We start from the raw sequence: 21,472 nt of genomic DNA on the forward strand, positions 1-21,472 counted from the left end.
ACAACATGATAACCCATAATTAGCTTTTATTGATGGCTTGAAACCGATTTTTTTATTTTACAACCTATAAACCTTCTTTAAATTGTGTCCTTACATGGCTTATATTATAAGTATGATTGCTGGGAAAACCTGGTGACCTTAGGGTCCTCTGTTCCACTTCATCCTCTCATCCTGTCATCTCACTATTGTCTTCATAATAATGGCATAAAAGGCCCCAAAACATCTTTAAAGGAGGAGGATTGTGTATCTCATATATCTGTGCAACTAAATAAAAGCAAACATACTTAAATGTTTGAACTATGGCAAATCCCCAAATCCTCCCTCATGCATTTTGAACCACCACAATCAAAGAAAGAATCAGTTTTTCATCAGAAGCAGTTATTTTTAGCGAACTTCGTTGCTGCAATTCACCTCGGCACTCAGGGGAGAGATTCTGGGCACCCCCGATACCTGCGGACGAGAAAACAATCTAGCGCAGAGTCTGGGAGTGGGAACATTTAATGGGAGATTTCAGACGATTTCACCGTTGAGGGAACTTGTGGCGGTATGGTCGTGGGTGGATAGCGGTGAGCAGTTGCCTAGGCCACAGCTCCGAGTCCCCGGGCCCCACAACACTGTCATCTGAATCCAATCCACAGTCTGACGGATTGGGAGGCAAATTGACAGTGTCAGATTTCATATCACGAAAGCAAGCTGCAGAGGGGCCAGGAGCAGGGATGTGGTCTAATAAAGAGAGGACAGTGTGGCTTAAAGTGATAGGGGAGCATGTGTGTGTGTGTGTGTGTGTGTGTGTGCGCTCCTGCTCGTGCATGTGCAGTTGCATGCAGATGTACTGACACCTACATGAAATGAAATAAAAACAGCAACCCCTGCACCATCGGGCCACTGCCCATGCAGCTGCAGTTACACAACCTTTGTGCAGACTGGGAAGCAGATGCAGTCAGAGCCTTGCAGCGTGGCAATAGAAAATGGTTGCAGTGACTAAGCCTGGTGTGTCAATCAGGGATTGTACAAGCCTCTGGCTACCACAACTCAGACGGGAGTGATGAGGGCAACATAAGTGCCATATGTCAACCAGCAAAACCAGCCCAGAGACAACATGACTAACCCCTGTTCAGGATTAATGTGACAGCAAAGCCTTCCTGCGCTCCGTCATGTGTGCACATAATCAGCAATTAGCAACAAATGAGAGAATCAGGAGAAATTTAAAAAAAAAACATGTTGTGTCCATGGGTGACAATATTTCATGTTCGCACAGCAGTCTGTACTGTAGTTTTCTTCGACGGTTGCAATCTGCCCTCTTGTGGCTGCACAAACACAGTGACTGCAGGTAGACGTCACCGCTTCAGGCCGCACAGTAGCAGCACATTATCTCAATGTCGACATCCTTGTATTGGCTCACAATCACGATCTATATCGATTTTACAATCCTTGAAATTTATGTGAATGGTCCTGCGGCGAGGAGCTCAAAGGGGAGATTTAATTAAATACAGAAGAGATGAAAGAGGATTGCAGAAGAGAAGTCCTGGCACACACACACACACACACACACACACACACACACACACACACACACACACACACACACACACTTTGTAGGGAGGAGACTGGACTGAAGCTACAGTGTTTTTTGTCTCAGAGAGCGGATCATCTGGGTTAACCGGGATGAAAGGTCACATGGAGTTTGACATTTCTGGCACGTAGAAGTGGTATTGTTTGCTCTCTCCGCTGGTGCTTTGGTTTGGTCTCTAAAGACATCCACTCCTGCTGTTTTGTAGCCAGCAGCACTCCACATCTGAACATTTAGCTCTTTTGGGGTTTAGCCAGAAATCTTTATACGCTTCAGTTATGCATATGTGCACACACACACCCACTCTGTACACAGGGTCTCTCAGTGAGGCTGGAGGGCCGTTTTGAAAATTACACTAAATGAGAGTCTAATGTAAATCACTTATCCATCTGTCTTAATAACCTTTGGCTGCAGCTTTTCCACTGCGACCCACTTCAGGCAATTTATGGTCTACCAGCTGCCTGTTCGCCTCGCTGTAAATTATACAACACAGCTTAGAAAGGCTATCAAGTGTAATACAGTCACAAAGAACTCTGTCATATTTTCAGACACGGCACTAGAGGTGTCCCTTGATCGAAGTGTCCACCGCTTTTGTCCAGACTGAAATATATCAGCAACTATTGGATGGACATTTATGGTCCCCAGAGGATGACCCGCAGTGCTACTTTACCATTTCCTTGGAGTTTTGATGTGGTATAATTCATTGTAAAATGAATAATGATCCTGTTTCATCAAAAAATATTTATGTTTTATTCGTCTCTAATCACCTGAAACTAAGAATCGTTCTGTTTTCGTTAGCTTAGAATGAGCCCTTCATATAGAGAGCAGGTCCTCCTCACGGAGTCCATCATGTTGCACTGCCATTTCTCTACAGTAGCCCAGAACGGACAAACCAAACACTTCTAGAGGGAGCCTTTCTCGTTTTTACTACCTGAAGTTTTATGCTCAATGTGTTGTTAGTTGCATTTGTTCCACCATAAACCAACCAAGAATTGTGATTAACTATAAACTTTTGTACAAGCCCTGTAGAGAGGTATAGAAACAAAATATTCTGAAAACAATTTGATTTGGTTGCAAAGTACAAACTCAAATAAATTTTAAGACATAATTTTTCTAAAGCATCTAAAAAACGAATTGGCTTTCTTTGTTTAATCCTTAGACATGTAAATATCACTTTTATCAGTGAACTATTTGCATGTGCATACTTAGGTTGGTGATGATTCCTGTGTAGTCAGCGTATTGTTGCTGGAGAGTTACTGACCATTGTGACAATAAATATACTAAAGATCAGCCTCTCGCCCATTTATACTCTTATTCCTCTTTCTATTCTCCTCCCAAATATAAATATGTCCTATCATAGCTCATCCTATTTTAATTTTTTTACTTCTGTAATAGACTGAACGACGTAAATCTTTTCACATTTTTTTCCACCACCTGATTGGGCATCACTGCCTGAAGTGTACAGAATACATAACGCAGCATCCCCACGCGAGAAAGACACAAACATGATATGCAGTTCAACACGAGTCAATTAAGTAGATTTATTTCACATTTTGTTTCCTTTTAAATATCACCAGCTTTGTTTGAGGAATCAAAGACATCAAATAATGGGATCACAGGAAGAGTCTCAAATGCACAGCGGGACAAGAGGGATGGAGGAACAGTCTCAGGTCTCCAGAAAAAAATCGAAGACGGATCAGATGCATTGTGTCGGCTGATGGCGCGGGGACTGTACGGTAGCTCGGACAGAGTGTGCTGGCTGTCTTTGTTCACTGAAGTCAGAAACGTTGTAGAGAAATGTGAAATGTCGCATGTGCATGTGCTGGGATGAGGGGTGAGGGAAGGGGGGGGGAGGGGGAGACACATAGTGAAGCACTGTAATCACAATACAAAACACACACAGACTTGGCTTCACTGGAGATAAGCAGTTTGATCAACTCAACAGTCTGAGCTCCATTATTCACGTCTGACACTGTGTTTACACACCTGGCTTTACCTGAGTCAAGTTTATACTGAGGAGGTAACTCAGGTAATACAGGTGGATGCTTAGACATGAGGACAAAGAGGGACATGGGGTCGCTTTGCTCGTCCCCCGAGTATTGATGGTTACTGACGATAACCCAGTGACCATGGTCAATCTGACCTCTAATCTCCAGTGCAGAGTCACACAGGCACTTGAGAGAAATGACAAAAAACACTATGACTTCCATTAAGGCACGACAGATAACAAGACTCACACACGCACACACACACACACACACACACACACACACACACACACACACACACAGACACACACACACACACACACACACACACACACACACACATTTTGGGACGAGGACCGTCTCTCAGTGGGCACACAGAGCTGCACACACACACACACACACACAGTACAATGCCCTTCAAAACAGACACACTTACAGAAGAACTCTTTTAGATTCAATCGTGTTTTTTTTTTTCACATCTACCTGAAAAATCTGATTTCTATTATGCTACGGAGAAAAAAAACACAAAAAAAACACCTCCCACTCCGACAAATGATTGCTGAAATCGAAGTGCAACTCGTCATGGATTGCTGTTGAAGTGCTTGCAATGTGGCCAACAATTACTATTCACTGCAAGTATTCTGTTGTGTTTATCCAAAGAATTCAGTTTTTTTTTAAATGTCTGTTTTCTTAAATTTATTTCACCAAAGAAGGACATTTTCGGTGCTCGTTAACACATATGCTACATCTTGCGTGCTTTAAATGTATTCGATTCTCTATAAGTATATAGTACAATAAAGTATCTGTTAAGCTCGATAATGTAAGTAACACTCTGTTATTGTTGGAGGCCTTCACAGAGGAACTGCAGGCCGGCCACATCTTTCCATGGTGGAGGTTCAAAAATGTCTTCCAATAATAAGATTTGAAACAAACTTAGCATTGTGCTGTTTAGTTAGCTACAATACCATCCACTGTGTTACTATATTTATGAATGACAAAAAGCAAAAATATCCAATAGTTATTGTTATCTAGTTTGAAGAAAATACATTCGAATGCCTCCATTACATTTACCCAAACATAACAGAGCAGCTTGGTAGAACTACATCACCCCTAAATACAGGTTTTAATGAAAAGACAACTTTTGTAGTGCATTTCTCTTCTTCTTTTTCTCACTGTCAACAACTCTCATGTAAACTAACAATTCATTATTCCGTCTCTCAATACTTTCCAACTTCCCTACCCTGTTAGCCCCTCGTCCGCTTCTTCCTACAGAAGATGTAAATCTTTTGAAAACAGGTCACAAACATATAGTAATGTTAAAGGTTGCTATTTCCTTTAACAGCTGGCCACTGTCATTTTCAGCGAATGTTACTCAAACATCAGTGAATAGTGCATTTGGACTAATTTCAGTCGTGCGTTAGTGAGTAAAATGAGGGATAAATTCAAAAAAAGACAGCGAAGGTTCTCATATGTTGTACGAATTATAAAGCCTTGAGGCAAATTCAGGATTCTTGGATAGATATAAATAAAACGGACTTGACTTGATGCGTTCACAGGAGTTGAAAATGTTTGAATTTGAGCTAAAGATTGGGATTCATCCCGAGGCGGTTCGACTCCACTTCATAACTGCAATGAGGGAAAAAGGAATTAAAGGGAGAGAAACTGCTGAAACATGAAAGAGAGAACTCTCTCTGTTATCTGCGGTTCATCTCCTCTCCTGGTGAGTGTCTGAGATCGTCAGAGTGTGAGCTGCACACACACACACACACACACACACACACACACACACACACGAAGGGACACGCCAACCAGTGCCACAGTGTGGGTCATTTATGTGTGTTTTTTAAAAGTGTTTTTTGGACAACTAACTGAGCTCTGAGGCACAGATGAAGAAGATAAAGCCGGCTTTTGGATACACAGACAATGCTTCATAAAAGTAAACGATTAATGATGGGATTAGTTGATAAAAAAAAAGAAAATAGAACATCACCAGCCTTATCCTTAAACCTCATCTGTGATTTTATGACGGGCAATGGCACAACTCTATTCTATTCTGGTGTTACTGGATCTCTACAAACAGCTACAGCTGCTTGGCCAGAATAAATTAGCACCTATAACCAGCAGAGGTAATTAGACACACACACACACACACACACACACACACACACACACACACACACACACAGACAGAAAGCATGATGAGTTAATAAACTCACATGTAATCAAGAATGTGAATATCATTGGCAATTTATGGAATATTCATCGTGATGTATTTATATATAGTCATATATTTATTTCCTTTTTAAAATTGATTCTGTTGTTTTTCCTTCATTGGTTTCACAAAATCTGAATCTCAGATTATTTGTAGATATAAACTGAAGTTTGGTCTTCTTCTCTCCTCTCACACTAGCATCTCTTAACTTCTAATCAGCACGTTTCTTTGTCTCACTCTCTCTTTCCTTTATGAACAGACAGTGCACAGAGCGTTGGTGCATTAGTGTTTTGTGTGACCAGTGACCAGTGTTTTTTTAAAACACTCTATACTCAATATAGTTCACTACTTTGAAGTATGGGCCATAAAGTAGTGCACTAGAAGTACAGGAGTGTCTATGGAGGTGTGCCCCCCGTTGAGATGCAGAGGAGTGAGCTGACGGTTGTGGGCCATTTAACTCCGGGGAAGGAGGCCCTTCTTGTAGGCCACCAGGCCGGCTGCAGCGGCAACAGACAGGAAGGTGGAGAATCCCACGAGATTAAGGAGACCACGGATTGAAGGCAAATTTCTCTCCCAGAAGTTGGTGTCAAAGGGGAGCGCTGGGACTTCCTGTTGGAGGGACAGAAGGAGGAGTTTAGATTACGTTAGTTTGACTTTTGAGTTTAATTTGGTCTCAAAACAATTATTTAGAAAGATTTCCCTCACCAAAGACTCAGGCTCCGTCTGCCAGATCTGACTCTGGTGAATTATGTTCATTGCACACAGGACCTGCAACAGAACACACTGGTTGTTAAGTCAGAACACTCAAGATTTATTTATTTTGACATCATGTGAATTTGAGTTTGGCTACTTAAACTAGTAGTGCAGCAGCGTTGAGGAGCAAAATGACCTCAACTACAGTGATACGACCCGTACATAAAGTATTATCGATACAGTATGCACAGACAATTTAAAATGGAATTGCACTGTAAAAGTAGAAAGTTACTCCAAAAAGGCTTTATTTGCTGTTTCACGGGTAGGCTGCTGGCTGTAACTTCATATTTAACAGAAGTGGTATCAATCAAACAACTCTTGGCAAGAAAGCAAACTATGCACACATTTCAAAATGTTTTTGCATCAATTAGGCTGATGATGTCACATGCCTAATTGACACCAGGCATACCTGGTGCGTATTAACCGTTAACCAATCCACTGTACTCAGAGCTCATCCTCCAACAAGGAAAAATGCAATGAGATGGTCATTCAAGTCAGAAACTGCTGCAAGATCCATCCGAAATATGCTGTAACAACGTTAGATATAAAGAGCCTACTCCTCCTGTCTCTTTTAACAGGGTTCCTGTTCCAGATTAGATTTTCAGAATTTAGGTCATAAAAAGTCATTTTTTAATTTTCTATTTTGAGGTGATGCCTTGTTGAATGAGAAATATCTCCCCACAAGATTCACTAGTTATTGATTTAAAGATGGTTTGATCTTCTGTCACGAGACAGACTTGCGGTATGTTTTCCCGAGCAGATGCATTTGGGAAGCATTTAGATCACTAGTAGGTAAAACAGACTCATAATTATCGATTATGGATTGCAGCACGTTTCCTCACAAAGGTAAATACCTTAATATTTAAAGTAAAACTGAAAGCTCAAAACAGCAAATATACATTGTCAACTCTACTGGTAAACGTTCTAAATATCGGTGTCTGTTTCCGGGTGTTTTGCGGTGACCTCTGACCTCTCTGGCTGCTCTCTCTCCGGCCTGCACTGCCCCCTCCATGTAGCCACTCCATTCTGTGGCCGTCTCTGTGCCGGCAAAGTACAACCTGCCGACCGGCTCCCTCAGCACCCTGCAGACAGGAAGAGACAGAGAGCAGGAGAGGTTATTGAGTTTAAAAGTGGCCTTTAATTAAATGAGTCTCCACAGAGCACAACTACTGCATTAAACCAGCCGCAGATACATGTCATTACTGCATTGAACTGTTCTGTGTAAATTAATCTTTCATTCAAAGCTGCAGTTTCTTCCAAAGGAACAAATGTGATGGAGGATCAGCTGATTCAAAAAAAGCTTTAAACCCATGACTGAATTTCATTGCTATGAGTTTTATTTTTTAATCTTAATCACTTCACAACAGTTGACTTTGAGGGACTTAAAAAAAACATTTTAAGATTTTTTTTTGAAAACACTGTAATTGGATAGAATAACAAATCAAAACAGCGAAGAAATTCAGCATCGTGAGAGTCGGGACACAATGTTTACTGTGAGCGACTCCATCTGTGCGACTTACTTGCCGTACTGGGTAAGGATTCCTGGGGGGAAGTAGGCCGTGTAGCAGCCCCCAGAGTACTCCTCTTCACACCAGTTCTTCTCCTCGTAGTGCACCGGCTGACAGACACAAGTGGACACATGAAATGGTTTAACTGGTGATGCAGTGCCACTGTAGCAGCGTGACGTTTTGCTGGTCCGTATTCCAAACTCACATGCAGAGCCTCTTTTGAACCAAGCACTCTGGAGTAGATCTCGCAGATCTTCTTCAACCTAAACGCAAACAAGACGACATGTGTGGATTAAAACCTGCTCTTGCGGCTTGTGCGGGCGTATTAAGCTGCTGCGTTGTCTCCGCCGTGCACCTTACCTCTCCTCTTTGGTCAGAACCGACAGCTTTCTGCACTTGCGGGCAAGGATGAATCTGGAGGAGACGGAGAAGAGAAACGTTATCCACTGGAAATATATGCCACTGAAGTAGTGAATACACAATTCCAGGTACACACTGTGTACACTACCTGGCCAGATGTGGGGACACTGTCCACACGCATCTTTTTTTGTGTGTATTCTATTGAAAGGAAGTCTTAATACAGCATAATGCCAGATTTTAAATCACATGAGACAATCACACATGGGTGTCATGGTCAGGCGTCCGCATACTTTTGGCCATGTGGTTCTGGGTACACAATGATAACATTGTCTTATTTAATATGATCACCCCATAATGGCGGGTACGGCCCCGTCAGGCTTTGTGTCATCCAGTGTCAGGCCGATGGGAGCGCCTTCCTCTTCTATCACCATAGTGCCACAGTAACCTTGATGACGCACAGGTGTAGAACAAAGAGTGTAAAACATGAAATACGACATATACTTCAGGGTTCCTAGTCTCCGTCTTCTTGCATACCCTTTTTCCTCCAGAAGTTCTCTTTGTAGTAGACCATGCACTTGATGACAGAGCCCATGGGGACGCGGTGGATCAGCTGGTTCCTCAGCGGGGGCAGCTCCGGGTTAAAGTGCATCTTCAGGTTCAGACCGGGAGGCGTGGCCACGATCACGTACTTGGCCTGAGACAAAGACACACGTCAGAAAAAGGGAGGCGATGCCGACAGAAACAGGACAGACAAACAAACAGGACAGACAAACAAACAGGACAGGGAAGTGTGGGCTGAACCACACGGTCTGCAGGTTGACAAGCTACCAGTAGATGGCAGCACAGAATAACATTGCCAGCTGCACGTTGTGATTCATACTGTTGGTGGAAGAGTTATAATGTTAAATTATGTTACATTATGTAGTGTGCAAAAACTGCATGCGTTATTACACCAATAAGTTTACAATGAGAGCAAATATATGGCTGCAGCCCTGGAAGAAGTACTCAGATTGTTTGTATTGTTATCAAATCTGTTTGGGATTTTTCTCAAATCTTTGCTGTTTTGTGAAATAATGGTTAATTTAACCTCAGTTATGAAAATGAAACTATGTGAGATGTTTAGAGGAAGAACGCATTTTTGACACGTAGACAAAGATTTTTTTTGTAACAAAGCAAACAAGTTGAGTCACTGTTTTAATCTTAAAAGGCACAAACCCCATCGACTCAAAGAGGGTTACAGTGCTCGCCTTCGGCTGAAAGCCGACCCCATGTTCACTATCGTTCTATCCCCTTTCTTTCCATCACTGTGTGGCTGTGACATGCTTACTGTGTAGGTCTGCTTGTCCAGCGTCTCCACCACCACCATGTCTCCGCTCTGGTCGATCCTGTAGACAGGAGACTCCAGCTTCACTCGGTCTCCCAGCTCCCTGGCCATGCCCTCGCTGATCTGACTGGAGCCGCCTACAAACTTCCTCTCCTGCAGAGGTGGACGGAGAGAGCAGGAGTCAGTCACCGACGCCGTCACCGCAAACCACAGAGAGCGGATGCAGCGAGAGGGTACAGCTCTGGTTTAGCTTTTTTTATGCTCTACCTGCAAGTTTCATATTATATTGGGTAAAAAATCTGATCTTTCTGAGTGTACGACTCTGCCAGGCTGATAACAACTACGTTTAGGAGTCAAGCTGACGAGATCTGACGCTTTATCCTTCTGTTACATGCCAGTTATCCCCAATCCACCCTCTCTTCTTCGCTGCAAATTTCAACATCTTAAACCAAACTGGAAAATGTGTTTTCAAAGCTCAGGGCCAGCAACTGCTGAATGATGGAGAGGACTCAGGGGTTGGAGATGAAGTGCTGCCAAAGCTCTGATAAACAAAATGAATTAGACAGTGACCTTTCCCATATGGTTAGTGTAAACATCTCTCTGCTTTCCCTGATTAGAAACACATTGTGTGCGTGACACCGTGTGATTTGGATGAATTTGCCTGCCAGTCGCCATTGAAAAAATCTGAGCTAAACCCAAATGGGTGCTGGCAGTGAAACAAGGTGAGTCAGTGTTTGTCTCGTTTGATTAAAGGAGAGTCTGTTTTTTTCAGCTTCAGAGGAAAATTGCTTTGAAAGTGAAGATCACCAAACTTCAAATGCAATACTTTATATGCGTCGTGGCAAATTTTGTAATCTGACAACAAAAGAACGAGACAAAAAAATCTCAAACAAGATGACCATATTGTTGTCGCATGTGTACAGATTGTAAAGCCCTCTGAGGCAAATTAGTGATTTGTGATTTTGGGCTATACAAAATAAATTGAATTGAATTGAATGAGGATGGGACACAGACCAAGGGTTAGTTTGAAATGCCACCACAAAGGGAAGCTGTTGTCTCTCTTTAAGCTTTGGCCGTCTGGATGCTTCTTTCTGCTCATATCGTGCATGTTTTTGTTCAGCAGACAAAAGGGATCATTAGTCTTCTGATCATCCTCAGCTAACGAAGCCTTCGTTTAGACAATCAGGCCAAGATTCATTCAGTCAAAGGTTACATTGGAACAAACATAAGGGATGTCAAACATGATTACACTGTGCATTATCAGAGGAATTTCCTCTACACATGACTCTCTGCTCTAAACAGAATATCAGCTCAAACAACTGTTCATGTGTATGTGTATGTACTGTGCACACACACACACACACACACACACACACACACACACACACACACACACACACACACACACACATGCATGCGCCCATAAACATGTGTGCTTGCAAACAGGACATGGCCCTGTTTATCTAAACACAACTCCCTTCCTCAGTGGCTATGACAACAGGGAAACTCTGTACTTTAGAAAGTACGAAAACAGAATGTTCTCCCGCAGAACTCCAAGAAAACAGCTTTTGTTTGGCTCATAATTATGCGAGGTTGATCAGCAGCAAACTGAGGTAAACTAAGCTAATGTTTTAGGGCTGATTTAGGGGGCTGTGGGATCTCTCACCGATACTCAACTTCCTGGTTTGCATGAGCGAATGTATTTATTTTGGCTAGGAGGAGCTTAAGTCCTACACCACTTCTTGGCAAGTCTGCACTGGCCTCTGTCACCTCGGCTGTGTTTTTTAGTGGGGACAGAATTTCTGGAAAGCTGAAAGTTTAGTGGGTAATAAAGTCATTTATTAGAGTGTGCATGCACACAAACACCCACCTGTCCTCCGTTAGTGGTGGAGAAGATCCTCATGGTTCCTCCGCACTGCTTCACGTACCAGAGGAACCACAGAGCAGACACCTCGTGGGGTTCAGAGGTCACGTTCACGTTGACAAACAGCTCGGCGAAGTGGCGAACGGTTCTTGAAATAAGAAAGAGGGGGGATTAAACCAACAATCCTACACACGTTTTTGGTTCATAAACCTTTAAATCTTTGAACTAGTTTGGAGCAAGTCTTTATGTGATAAGAGACAGACTTAGACTCATGAATGCATTTTAGGATGCATTCATGAGTCCTTTTTTTTGGACTTTGCATGCAAAGGTAGGAAATTTCATATAATTCCATCTTTTCTCTGCTACCTGGTCCAGCAGATTTTCTTGAACAGCTCCTGCATGGTCATCTTGTCCCACTCCTCAGCATGGGGAGCTCTCCAGGGAGCCTCTCTGGGAATCTGAAACACAGGAGGGGGATGAGGAGGAGGAGGAGGACATTTAGCAAAGACGAGACTCAACGAGTGGAGAGTAAAAGCAAAACAACAAGGGTGACTGTTGCTTTACCTCCTTGCCCATCTCGTCCATTGTCCTCCACAGGTTGTTGAAGTCCAACAAGACGAAGGGGTTCCACATGGGAGGGAAGGAGCCTTTGAACGGGTAAGACTTTCCCTGTTGGACACAAGTCATCGTCAATATATATATTTAAATCGTCAGTTTAAATTAAAACTGAAAAGTTTGCTTTCTCACATTGTATGCAGATGTGTCACATTTCAAACTGCTCAGCGCCACGGACACATGTTGACATCAGAGTTTGGCTGGTGGAATATTTGGCTTAAATCGGCCGTTTAAGTTAGATATTGATGTTGAAGTTACAGAAGTTTCTTCCTGATTACAAGCAGTTTATAAAGGCAGGTGACTCTTCTCAAAGCATCTTTAAATGCCTGTTTATTTGAAAGGCAGCATTGTATCCCTGAGTTCCTTATCCCACTGAGTATGTAATATACACGACCATCCAGCATTACAGAGCTGCTAACTCTGAAACTGAATGGTTTTCATGTCCTTGTGTGGTTTTAAGGTAATTCACACCCTGCTGAGGGCTCATGTTGAGGAAAACACAAACTTTAAAGATAATGAATTAGGTCAAAGTGAAAATATTGCTATTTGCCTTCGAGACTCCAATGTGCTTAGTCAGAGTGACTGTAGACAGATTTCAAAGAGCTTTGTAGAAAGTAATGGACCGGATCGTTTCAGTTGTGCAACATTTTACAACTGATTAAAATACTCAGAGTCACCAAGTCTGATAGGATTGTAAATCCAGGTGATGTGTGTTTGTCTGAACTGTTGCTCTATTTCTCAACCACAAAATTGATTTACAATTGTAGCAAAAAACACGAGTGATGGTTCCAAAGGGATAAAGGTTACTATGGACGTGCAGAACTAACTCTAGGTAAAGGTTGTTCTTTCTTAGTTGCTTTTTAGCAATTGTCTCTTAGCTGTGTGTGTGTGTGTGTGTGTGTGTGTGTGTGTGTGGGGGGGGGGGGGGGCAACATCTGTTGAAGTAAACCATACATATTCTCTCTGGCCTTACATCACTGTCATTTAGCTTGACAAGTACATTTGTTTCAAACCCCAGCTTCCGCTGAAAGAGACAGACATTGGCTCCATATGGTGAGGCCTTTGTGTGAGTGCTCTCAGCCTCACAGTGGATATCACTAGTCTGCTGGAGCTGCAGAGATGACCAGAGCACAGGCCGTCTGGTCAACCTCTCATACAGTTCTAATGGATCGGGCTCCACCAGTATTGAGTTAATAATGGCCTCTTATTGTATACATTTTCTCATTTTGGCTCCTTTTCATTTTTTCTGTATATGTTATTTTGTTCATTCAATTGTCCACCGATGGGACAGTAACATGTCTCTCCAACTGTCATCTGGCCTCCCAAATACATTAACTTTGACACGAAAACATGAAGAAATAGGGTCCAGGTTGAAAAATCTGCCTTTAAAGTACAAAAACCAAGCATGTTGATTATAAATTCAGTCTCCAATAATTGAATATGTTGCTTTTGGCTGACATCACATATCAATCAAATGCCAAAATAAAAAATAAGGAAGCAAGGAAACCACTAAAGGATGTGACTTTTGTTGTGTAAATATAACACGGGACAGAGATGTAACGCTGCAGCGCTTTTCTGTGTTTGAAAAGTGTAAAAGTAGCTCAGCAATCAAGTGTGATGTTAATCAGAGTAGTGTTTATATGAATTAATCCACATGTATATGTACCATATATCAATGTATAAGGTACACTTTCATTAGCTTTCTGTTTATTCTTTTGAACTAGAAAAGACACATTTGTTGAGATTCTTCTTAGGCTGCCACTAACGCTGTTTTAAAGAGCTTTTAATACGGTGCTTTCATAAGAAAAAAATGAAAACTTAACAACCAGGACTGCTTGTACCCTGCATATAAAGTGATAATAAATAACCCATGGGACTGTTCTAGGATGCTCTCTCTCCTGAAGTGAACTGTGTTTATGAGAGTGAGGAGTTTCACTAACTGACACTTAAAAACAAACAGAAAACTTCCATTTAAAAAGATTATTAAAAATATAACAGCCAATCCACCCACGGCAAGGGCAAAACCAATTTCCAGTCAGTGAACGAGTCAAGTCTGCATTTTTTTATGAGGCATAATCAACACTAATCTCAAGTCAAAGACAGAAACAGACAGCGATAGAAAGAGCGAGTGTCTCACAACGTACAGCCGCGCTCAGAACCGTCCTTTGCCGTGTAGCAACAGGTTTGTCACCATGGTGATGCTGGCCAAGGGGATGCAGAAGGTGAGGGGGGGGCAGCATCTGTTCTCCTTAGTGAGCAGTGAGTCAGCCTCATTCAGAGGAGAAAGTATACACCAGATGTGCTGCATGGAGACACAGGTAACTGCACTGCAGATCAGATCTGGAAGAACTGACGCTCGTCTCCTTCCTTTGGATTCCCGTTCTGAACTTCATTTTTTTTTGTTGTAAACAAACATCTGCGTTGACGTGAACCCTATCATTTGCGTATCATCCGGCAGACTTTTTTTGGCAGCTGGAACATTGTTCATTTGCACATACCACCCACAAAAAGGAGAGTGAAGATTGGACTTACATTCATCATAAAGCCTGAAACACTACTTCTAATGTATGCTTCTGTTGCCACATCTTTTTTGAGATGATTTCAGTGAACAAATAGTAATGAAGAAATAGAAAGTCTCTCTGGCTATTGGTGTTAAAAGTTGATATGCAATATGTTTTATATTCTGATATATGAACACTTTAGTTTCTCCGACAGAAAAAAACTAGAGAAAAATAGTGTTCTAAGTTCATCCGCTTCTGATGTCTTTAATGAGGCTACCGATGAATGTTATCTTTTTATTTAGATTGCAGGCAACATGGAAACAGATAAGGGAGCTGCGCAGCCACTTCTTTCTCTATCATTGAGTATCATAAACAGCACAAGCATCGGCCATTTCTGCCAGTGGTTCCTGTAAACGTGCAAACATGCACGACATCCACACTGCTGCAGGAGCGATGGGACAATCCCACGCTCTTTCTCAATCTCTGATAACCGGGGAGAGTATTTAATCAAAGTCTGTTTCCCCGTCTCTGATAGCGGTATCTCATTAATAAATCCAGTGCTGAGAGCCAATGCTGCCTGTAAGGCAGTAGTTTGCTGATTAGGGAAACCAGCACTGGCCTTTTGGATTACTATCTGCCATAGAAAAGCTGATTAGCTACGCAGCTTGCTTAAAAAGCTAGCCCTAATTACACAATGGCTTGACACACATGCTGGTTTACTACTACTCTAGCTGCTGTCCTGTGACGTGATGCAGACCCTTTCATATAAATTGAATCCAGCGTGCTTTCCTCTGTTATTAAATTCAGATTTTAAACGGTAACATGCAGCGTCTGTTTAGAGCTCATTCATCTGAATAGCTTCTTGGCTAATCCAAAGCTATTTACAATCAAAAGACAGTGTGGTTACACTCGCAACAGCGACACACATGTTTAAAATCCCGTGTGGTGAAGAACAGGTAACGGTTGGGTTTGTTCTGTAATGCTGATGAGGACAAAGATGCACAAATCAAAGGTTGTTTCTAGATGTGAGACAGCAGAACGGCCAGTGGCAGGATAACAGATTCAATAAGAGAGTACCGTTTCAGTTCTGTCACGTTTTGCTGCACGTTTAGATGTTAAGTAATGTCTTTGGATTGTAAGTGTAACTGTGTATCTATTGTTGGATCAGGATGTAATCAATTTGGTGCCTGCTTTGTCGTGTTGATCATTTGCCTGATGAAGACTCAATCCATTAAAGCTTTGGAGCTTTAAGGGTGCGCATAAACCGCAACACATTACTGATCCCTGTGGCACACTTCTCTTTTCACTCAGGAGGCCAGAGAGCATCCAGCGACATGCTGAACAAAGACCGGCCAACCAGGGCTCAAAAAGTTACAGTCCTGTCTTGTCGTGGATTCCACTATCAGTCTTTTTGTACTGCATCCATGTTTGTCTGTAACGTTAATGCTGTTTTGCCCTAGAATGCACCAACAGGCATGCGTGCGTAGCTTTAGCTACACAGACAAAATGCTTAGAATATCACCAGCCTCATTCTTTACGTATTGCAGCGGGGATTCAAATTTTCTTCGCACCATTTTTGCAGACTCAGCTGTGAGATCAGCGGCTCCAGAAATAGAGCTTGTCTCACGCCTCCAAACATTTGCATGCACAAATGCATGAACGCACAAACACACACTCACACTCACACTCACACACACACACACACACACACACACACACACACACACACAAATATACCGTCTGACACTGGTAGAGGTGAGCAGCTTTTGATGAAGCATGCTGCCATGGAAACCAGCCAGGAAGCTACGAGTGTGTGAGTGTGTGAGAGTGTGAGAGTGTGAGTGTGTGAGAGTGTGAGTGTGTGAGTGTGTGAGTGTGTGAGTCTGGGCCTTTGAGTGGATCTTACAGAGATAGTAGCTAAGGAGACACACTCGCATAGGAGCTGCTGTAGAAGAGTATGGATGGATTCAGAGCTCACATGAACGCTTCACATCACCGGGGCCGTCCACACAGGTCCTTTACTAAACTGCAGATTCATTCTCTAACTGCTGTCGGAGCCAAACGTCATGCTGCTGACATTTCACAGCACTGCTGAAGTAGGTCAAGTCAATAATACATCAGTGCTAAGGACAAAGTGATGAGATAACCTGAAGACTAGAAAACCAAGCTTCAGCTGGATGAGTCCTTATAGCGATACAATATAGTTTTAATGGACAGACAATTTAAGTAAACCATAACAGAGAGATGACTTTGATTGGGTTAAGAGACATATTTCTTAATAACAGAGCGCAGAGGTCTGTTTGTGCTCAGTTATGATCTGGTATCCTGCCTGTTGCACTGGAACTGGATGTTTTTTTCCTGAGTGGAGGACAAAAAGTGTCTACCTTCTATTGAATCAGCCCCTTCAAGTTAAGATTTTACTTATATTTGTCTGTTTGACTGGACAGAAGAATGTAGATCACGGTAAATATTCACATATTGTTGAAGTTGCAATCCTTAAAATAGTAGTTTATGTGCCTGCACACACACACACACACACACACACACACACACACACACACACACACACACAAGATTCCCTTGAACCGATGATTACATGTACACCAGTGTTACTGTTCATTTGGCCTCATTCATAGAAGCCTCCTGGTTCCCTGCTAGCTCTCCGACAGTGATATAAGATCTGTATTAAGATACACATGCAGCATTTCCTACCAATGCTACTCATAATACTTTCATTGTGAAAAAGCCACAGGAAGTGTAATGTATATTTGTCACTTAAAACACGTCTCCACCAATCATTTTCTGATCTTTTTTTACTTTTGTGAAAGGGGAATTGCACCAGCAGACACAATGAGCTGCGTTTCTCCGTTAGCAAGGTGAACAACTTAGTTTCAGCAAGCTACTGCTGTTAAAGGCAGCCGCCCAGATTTTCATTAACCAGCAATGATATCACAAATTGAGCGTAGGTTGATTTCAGGGCAGTTCAGGACACACAGTAGGTGCACAATCATTAACTGCTGTAGTGTAAATCCCTTATATGGGAGTAGAGAAGCAGTGGTCAATAATATGATAAAACACTAATACAATAATCCTGACATTAATCGATTTTTAAATCCTACAATACTGAGTTTATTGCTGATTCATGGTGATTTATGGGCCAGTATTTCTGTGTGTCGTTCTCCTCGGTTTAGTTTACTTTGAGAGGTTTCTATAATACTCCGGGCCTTTCTTGCGTGTAGATGAAAGTGGGCGGTGGACATTCGCAACAGGTTTCTATCTAATGGAGTAAAAAGTGGGTTTGTGTATGTAAGTTTGTGCCCTACACACCCTCAGGCCAGAAGCTCAAAGTCCATCTATGAAGTTACGATTCAATTACTTGAACACAGTCTATGTTGAGATAAGCTCTCGCTATCACACACACACACGCACGCACACATGCACGCACACACACACACACACACACACACACACACACACACACACACACACACACACACACACACACACACACACACACACACACACACACAGAAAGCTGCCTGCCAGTGATTTACAGTAAGTTTGACCAGGGTACAAGACTGCAGCGGCAAATCAAATCAGGTAGAGGAACACAACTGTGTTAAGGACAGCGGTGCGCCCACACTAATGAAATATAGCGCAAAGGATAACAACAACAAAGATGGCCTCAGCATCTCTTCCTTCCTTCCTTTTTTTTTTGTTGCTTTGCGGTTCCTTCAAACACTCAGAGAAAATAAACTGTTAAGTGATTGCATAGGAGACACCAAAGTCCTCCATGTGTCAGGAGAAGGTAAAGAGTGTGGAGGATGGGAGATGATGTACTATTAAAAGCAGTCAGTGAACAACTAAGAAGAGTCATGTTGGCTTATCTTTTGATGGAGCAAATTTTGTTCTCCTAAAAAATAGTATACAGCACATGAGTCAACCGACTGTTCTATAGAAAAACATGTTTTAAGTCACGGAACAAGCTGATTAATTGCAGTAAATGATCTTTGCTGCCACGGCCTGTTGAATGATGCCAGAAGATTTACACAGAGATGAATGGTTCTGGATACTGGTACATATGCAGGATGTCTGCATTATCTTCTGGAAACACTTAAGTCAACACTTACTGCAGAAATCAAACTGAAGGACACAGTTAGCTTGAACAGATATGGAATCAGCCAAAGCTCGGAGTAGAATATTATCTGCCATCCTAAAAAAAACACACACACACACACACACGAATGCTGCACTCACATTGACATAATGCACCAGACTCTCCTCCTCGTTGACTTTGTAGGTCTTAATGCCGTACTCTTTGGCCAATCGGAGGATGCGGTTCTGAGTTGGTCCGATGTAAGCTCCGCCCAGGTCAACCCACTTTGTCTCCTTATTCTGAAAAAGAAAAGAAAAACACGTCGTAACATAAACAGATGAATAACAAAAACCGTTCACTTTACAGATAATGCTGAAAATGATGCTGTTGATCACAAAGGTTTTGTGGATAGATATGTATTTTAGGAAGCCTTTTCTAACACCTCGGACATTGACTACAGATGAAAAATAGCCTTTTTGGCTATGTGGCTACATGCAATGTCCCTTCTCAAATAAACAAAAGTAAGGTTGGAGAGAGTTTAGTCTTGCCAATTAGACCACAACTTTTTTTTGTCTCAATAACACAGATTCTCATCACAAAGAACAGAGACTCAACATGGAGTACCACAAGGCCCGGTCCTGGGTCCACTACTTTTCAATCTATATATGTTGACACTATACTATAATCATCCATAAGCCCATTATCCATTCCACTGCTATGCAGATGACACCTTACTCTATATAGCTGTTGATCCTATTAACTTACCTCCCTTTTTACTCCTCTTTTCCTTTGTCATCAATTTATGCATGACCCAAATATTCATCAAGCTGAACCAGGACAGAACAATGGTCCTTGTTGTCGGTCCAAAAGAGCAAAGTTAAGACATCTACCTACAGTTCATTACACTGCCCCAGCACATTGCTCCACAAGCAGGAAATCTGAGTGTTATCATTGCCTAGAAAAGTTACTATCAATGTATATTTACATTCTAATCGTTAATTGTCTACATTTGAGCTGCATTTTGTGTATGAAAGGTGCAATAGAAATAAAATGTATTATCATTATTGTTATTATTCTCAATAATAGCACAACAGAATTGTACTGCACAAATACTGCTCCCTATATACAGGGATGGGTCAAATGCAGAGAAAAAGGTCCCCTGCCGGGATGAATATAGTGTATAAAATACAAAAATAAAAAGTAACGTGAGCTCTCCTGGTCTCACCCGCACAGTGAAGGTGCGACCACCGACCCGATCCCTGGCCTCCAGGACTACAGGGCTCAGTCCATTGGCTTTCAACAGCTTCGCTGCACTCAAACCTGCAGACAGACAGAGAAACAGAGATGTGAGTAAGGGCACATACAATCCCCTTCCTGCACCACACATAGGCAAGATTTCACTTGTATACTGATTGTGCATTATTGTCATGTGGCGGTGTACAATGGTGTCTGTTTGGAATGTGAAATATGTGGGACAGTGGGGAAGGTGCTACTTCTTTCTTTAGTCTTAATTCCCTAGTAGTGTTCTCACAGTAGAGCCGCACAGGGGTGGATAAGGTCTGTAAAACTTTGATAGATTGGATATGTGCCACGCCTTTCTTGACAGACATGTTTTTTTATGTCTTTGTGAGGCTGTGTTAGTTAACTTTCAGACAGAATGGATGGATTTTTGTAGAGAAACAAATAATGTTTCTCATCTGCGAGTCAGCCCACCATGGTACCATTTACAGTTCAATATGTCTGTTTGATTTGTGTTCCTTTCTGATTTTACAGCGTGTCATTTTTTTCTTTGTACACAGGTCTCTTGTGAAAAAGTACAATGTGAGGGATTAAACACCTAACATTTGCCTTTGGAATGACTTGATATTGAGAGAGCTATGGGAAAGATGGGAGATCAGGGGGGAAAGGGGGAGAAATCTTTACAGAGAGAAAGAGGGGGAGAAATACTTCCACGACAAATTACAAACCAGCTGACCTGCTGATCATGTGAACAAAAAGACAGGGCAGCACAAAGAGCAGAGCATGACTTTCACATATACTGACTGACTGACTGACCCAACACAGAGTCTATGACAGAACAACAGCTTGTCACACACTGACCTCAGGCTATCCCTGCCATAACTTTAATGAACACACACAGGCAGGATTAGCGTGCAGCACATGGCTCCGCAGCACTGGACTATGTCTGGGCTGCAGACGTTTAGAAGCACAGAAACAGCATAGAGACAGAGAGCGATGTATAGGGGATGAAGATGAGCGGTTACTTACAAGATGCCACTCACTGTTAATGGGCATTAACATGCAACTATAACAGCCTTCAGTCTTTTGGGAAAGCATTCTACTGGAGGGATTTGATCCCATTTAGCCAGAAGAGCAGGAGTGAGGAGATGTTGGGCTGACGAGGCCTAGCTCAGAACAGAGCTCCCAAGTGGGAGGAAATGTTTGTTTTCTTCAATGTTAAAGAAAATATAAACACAATAGTCTCCTGGCTTATGTAACAAACTTAAAAGGTTTATGTCATGGCCAAACATTTTTAATTATTTAAACTTAGTACGTCCTTGCTGAGGAGAGGAAGCCAGTCAGAGGCACGATCGTAGCTGAATTCCTCCTCAATTGACCGAGAAGTTTAAAGAGCGGTGTAATCTTTAGCTTCCGCCTGCTGTTAGCACATGACATTCATT

At 42.2% G+C, this 21,472-nt stretch overlaps 1 protein-coding gene across 1 annotated transcript in view; it reads right to left on the reverse strand.

The window, feature by feature from the left end:
- Positions 1-3,096: 3,096 nt before the first annotated feature.
- Positions 3,097-21,472, reverse strand: part of mao (monoamine oxidase) — a 30,530-nt gene continuing 12,154 nt past the window's right edge. The window contains exons 2-15 of the mRNA XM_068702374.1: positions 20,017-20,111; positions 18,953-19,090; positions 12,144-12,248; positions 11,946-12,037; positions 11,586-11,727; positions 9,719-9,868; positions 8,926-9,085; positions 8,740-8,836; positions 8,392-8,445; positions 8,237-8,294; positions 8,044-8,141; positions 7,494-7,605; positions 6,476-6,538; positions 3,097-6,379 (exon numbers count right to left, since the gene is read on the reverse strand). Coding sequence (XP_068558475.1) covers positions 6,224-6,379; positions 6,476-6,538; positions 7,494-7,605; positions 8,044-8,141; positions 8,237-8,294; positions 8,392-8,445; positions 8,740-8,836; positions 8,926-9,085; positions 9,719-9,868; positions 11,586-11,727; positions 11,946-12,037; positions 12,144-12,248; positions 18,953-19,090; positions 20,017-20,111 — 1,520 coding nt within the window. The 3' untranslated portion in view covers positions 3,097-6,223. The remainder of the gene's footprint in view (positions 6,380-6,475; positions 6,539-7,493; positions 7,606-8,043; positions 8,142-8,236; positions 8,295-8,391; positions 8,446-8,739; positions 8,837-8,925; positions 9,086-9,718; positions 9,869-11,585; positions 11,728-11,945; positions 12,038-12,143; positions 12,249-18,952; positions 19,091-20,016; positions 20,112-21,472) is intronic.

The sequence above is a fragment of the Cebidichthys violaceus genome, unplaced genomic scaffold (assembly GCF_023349555.1).
Source record: "Cebidichthys violaceus isolate CVI_PGR_0920_01 unplaced genomic scaffold, fCebVio1.0.p SCAF_11, whole genome shotgun sequence".
NCBI lineage: Eukaryota > Metazoa > Chordata > Actinopteri > Perciformes > Stichaeidae > Cebidichthys > Cebidichthys violaceus.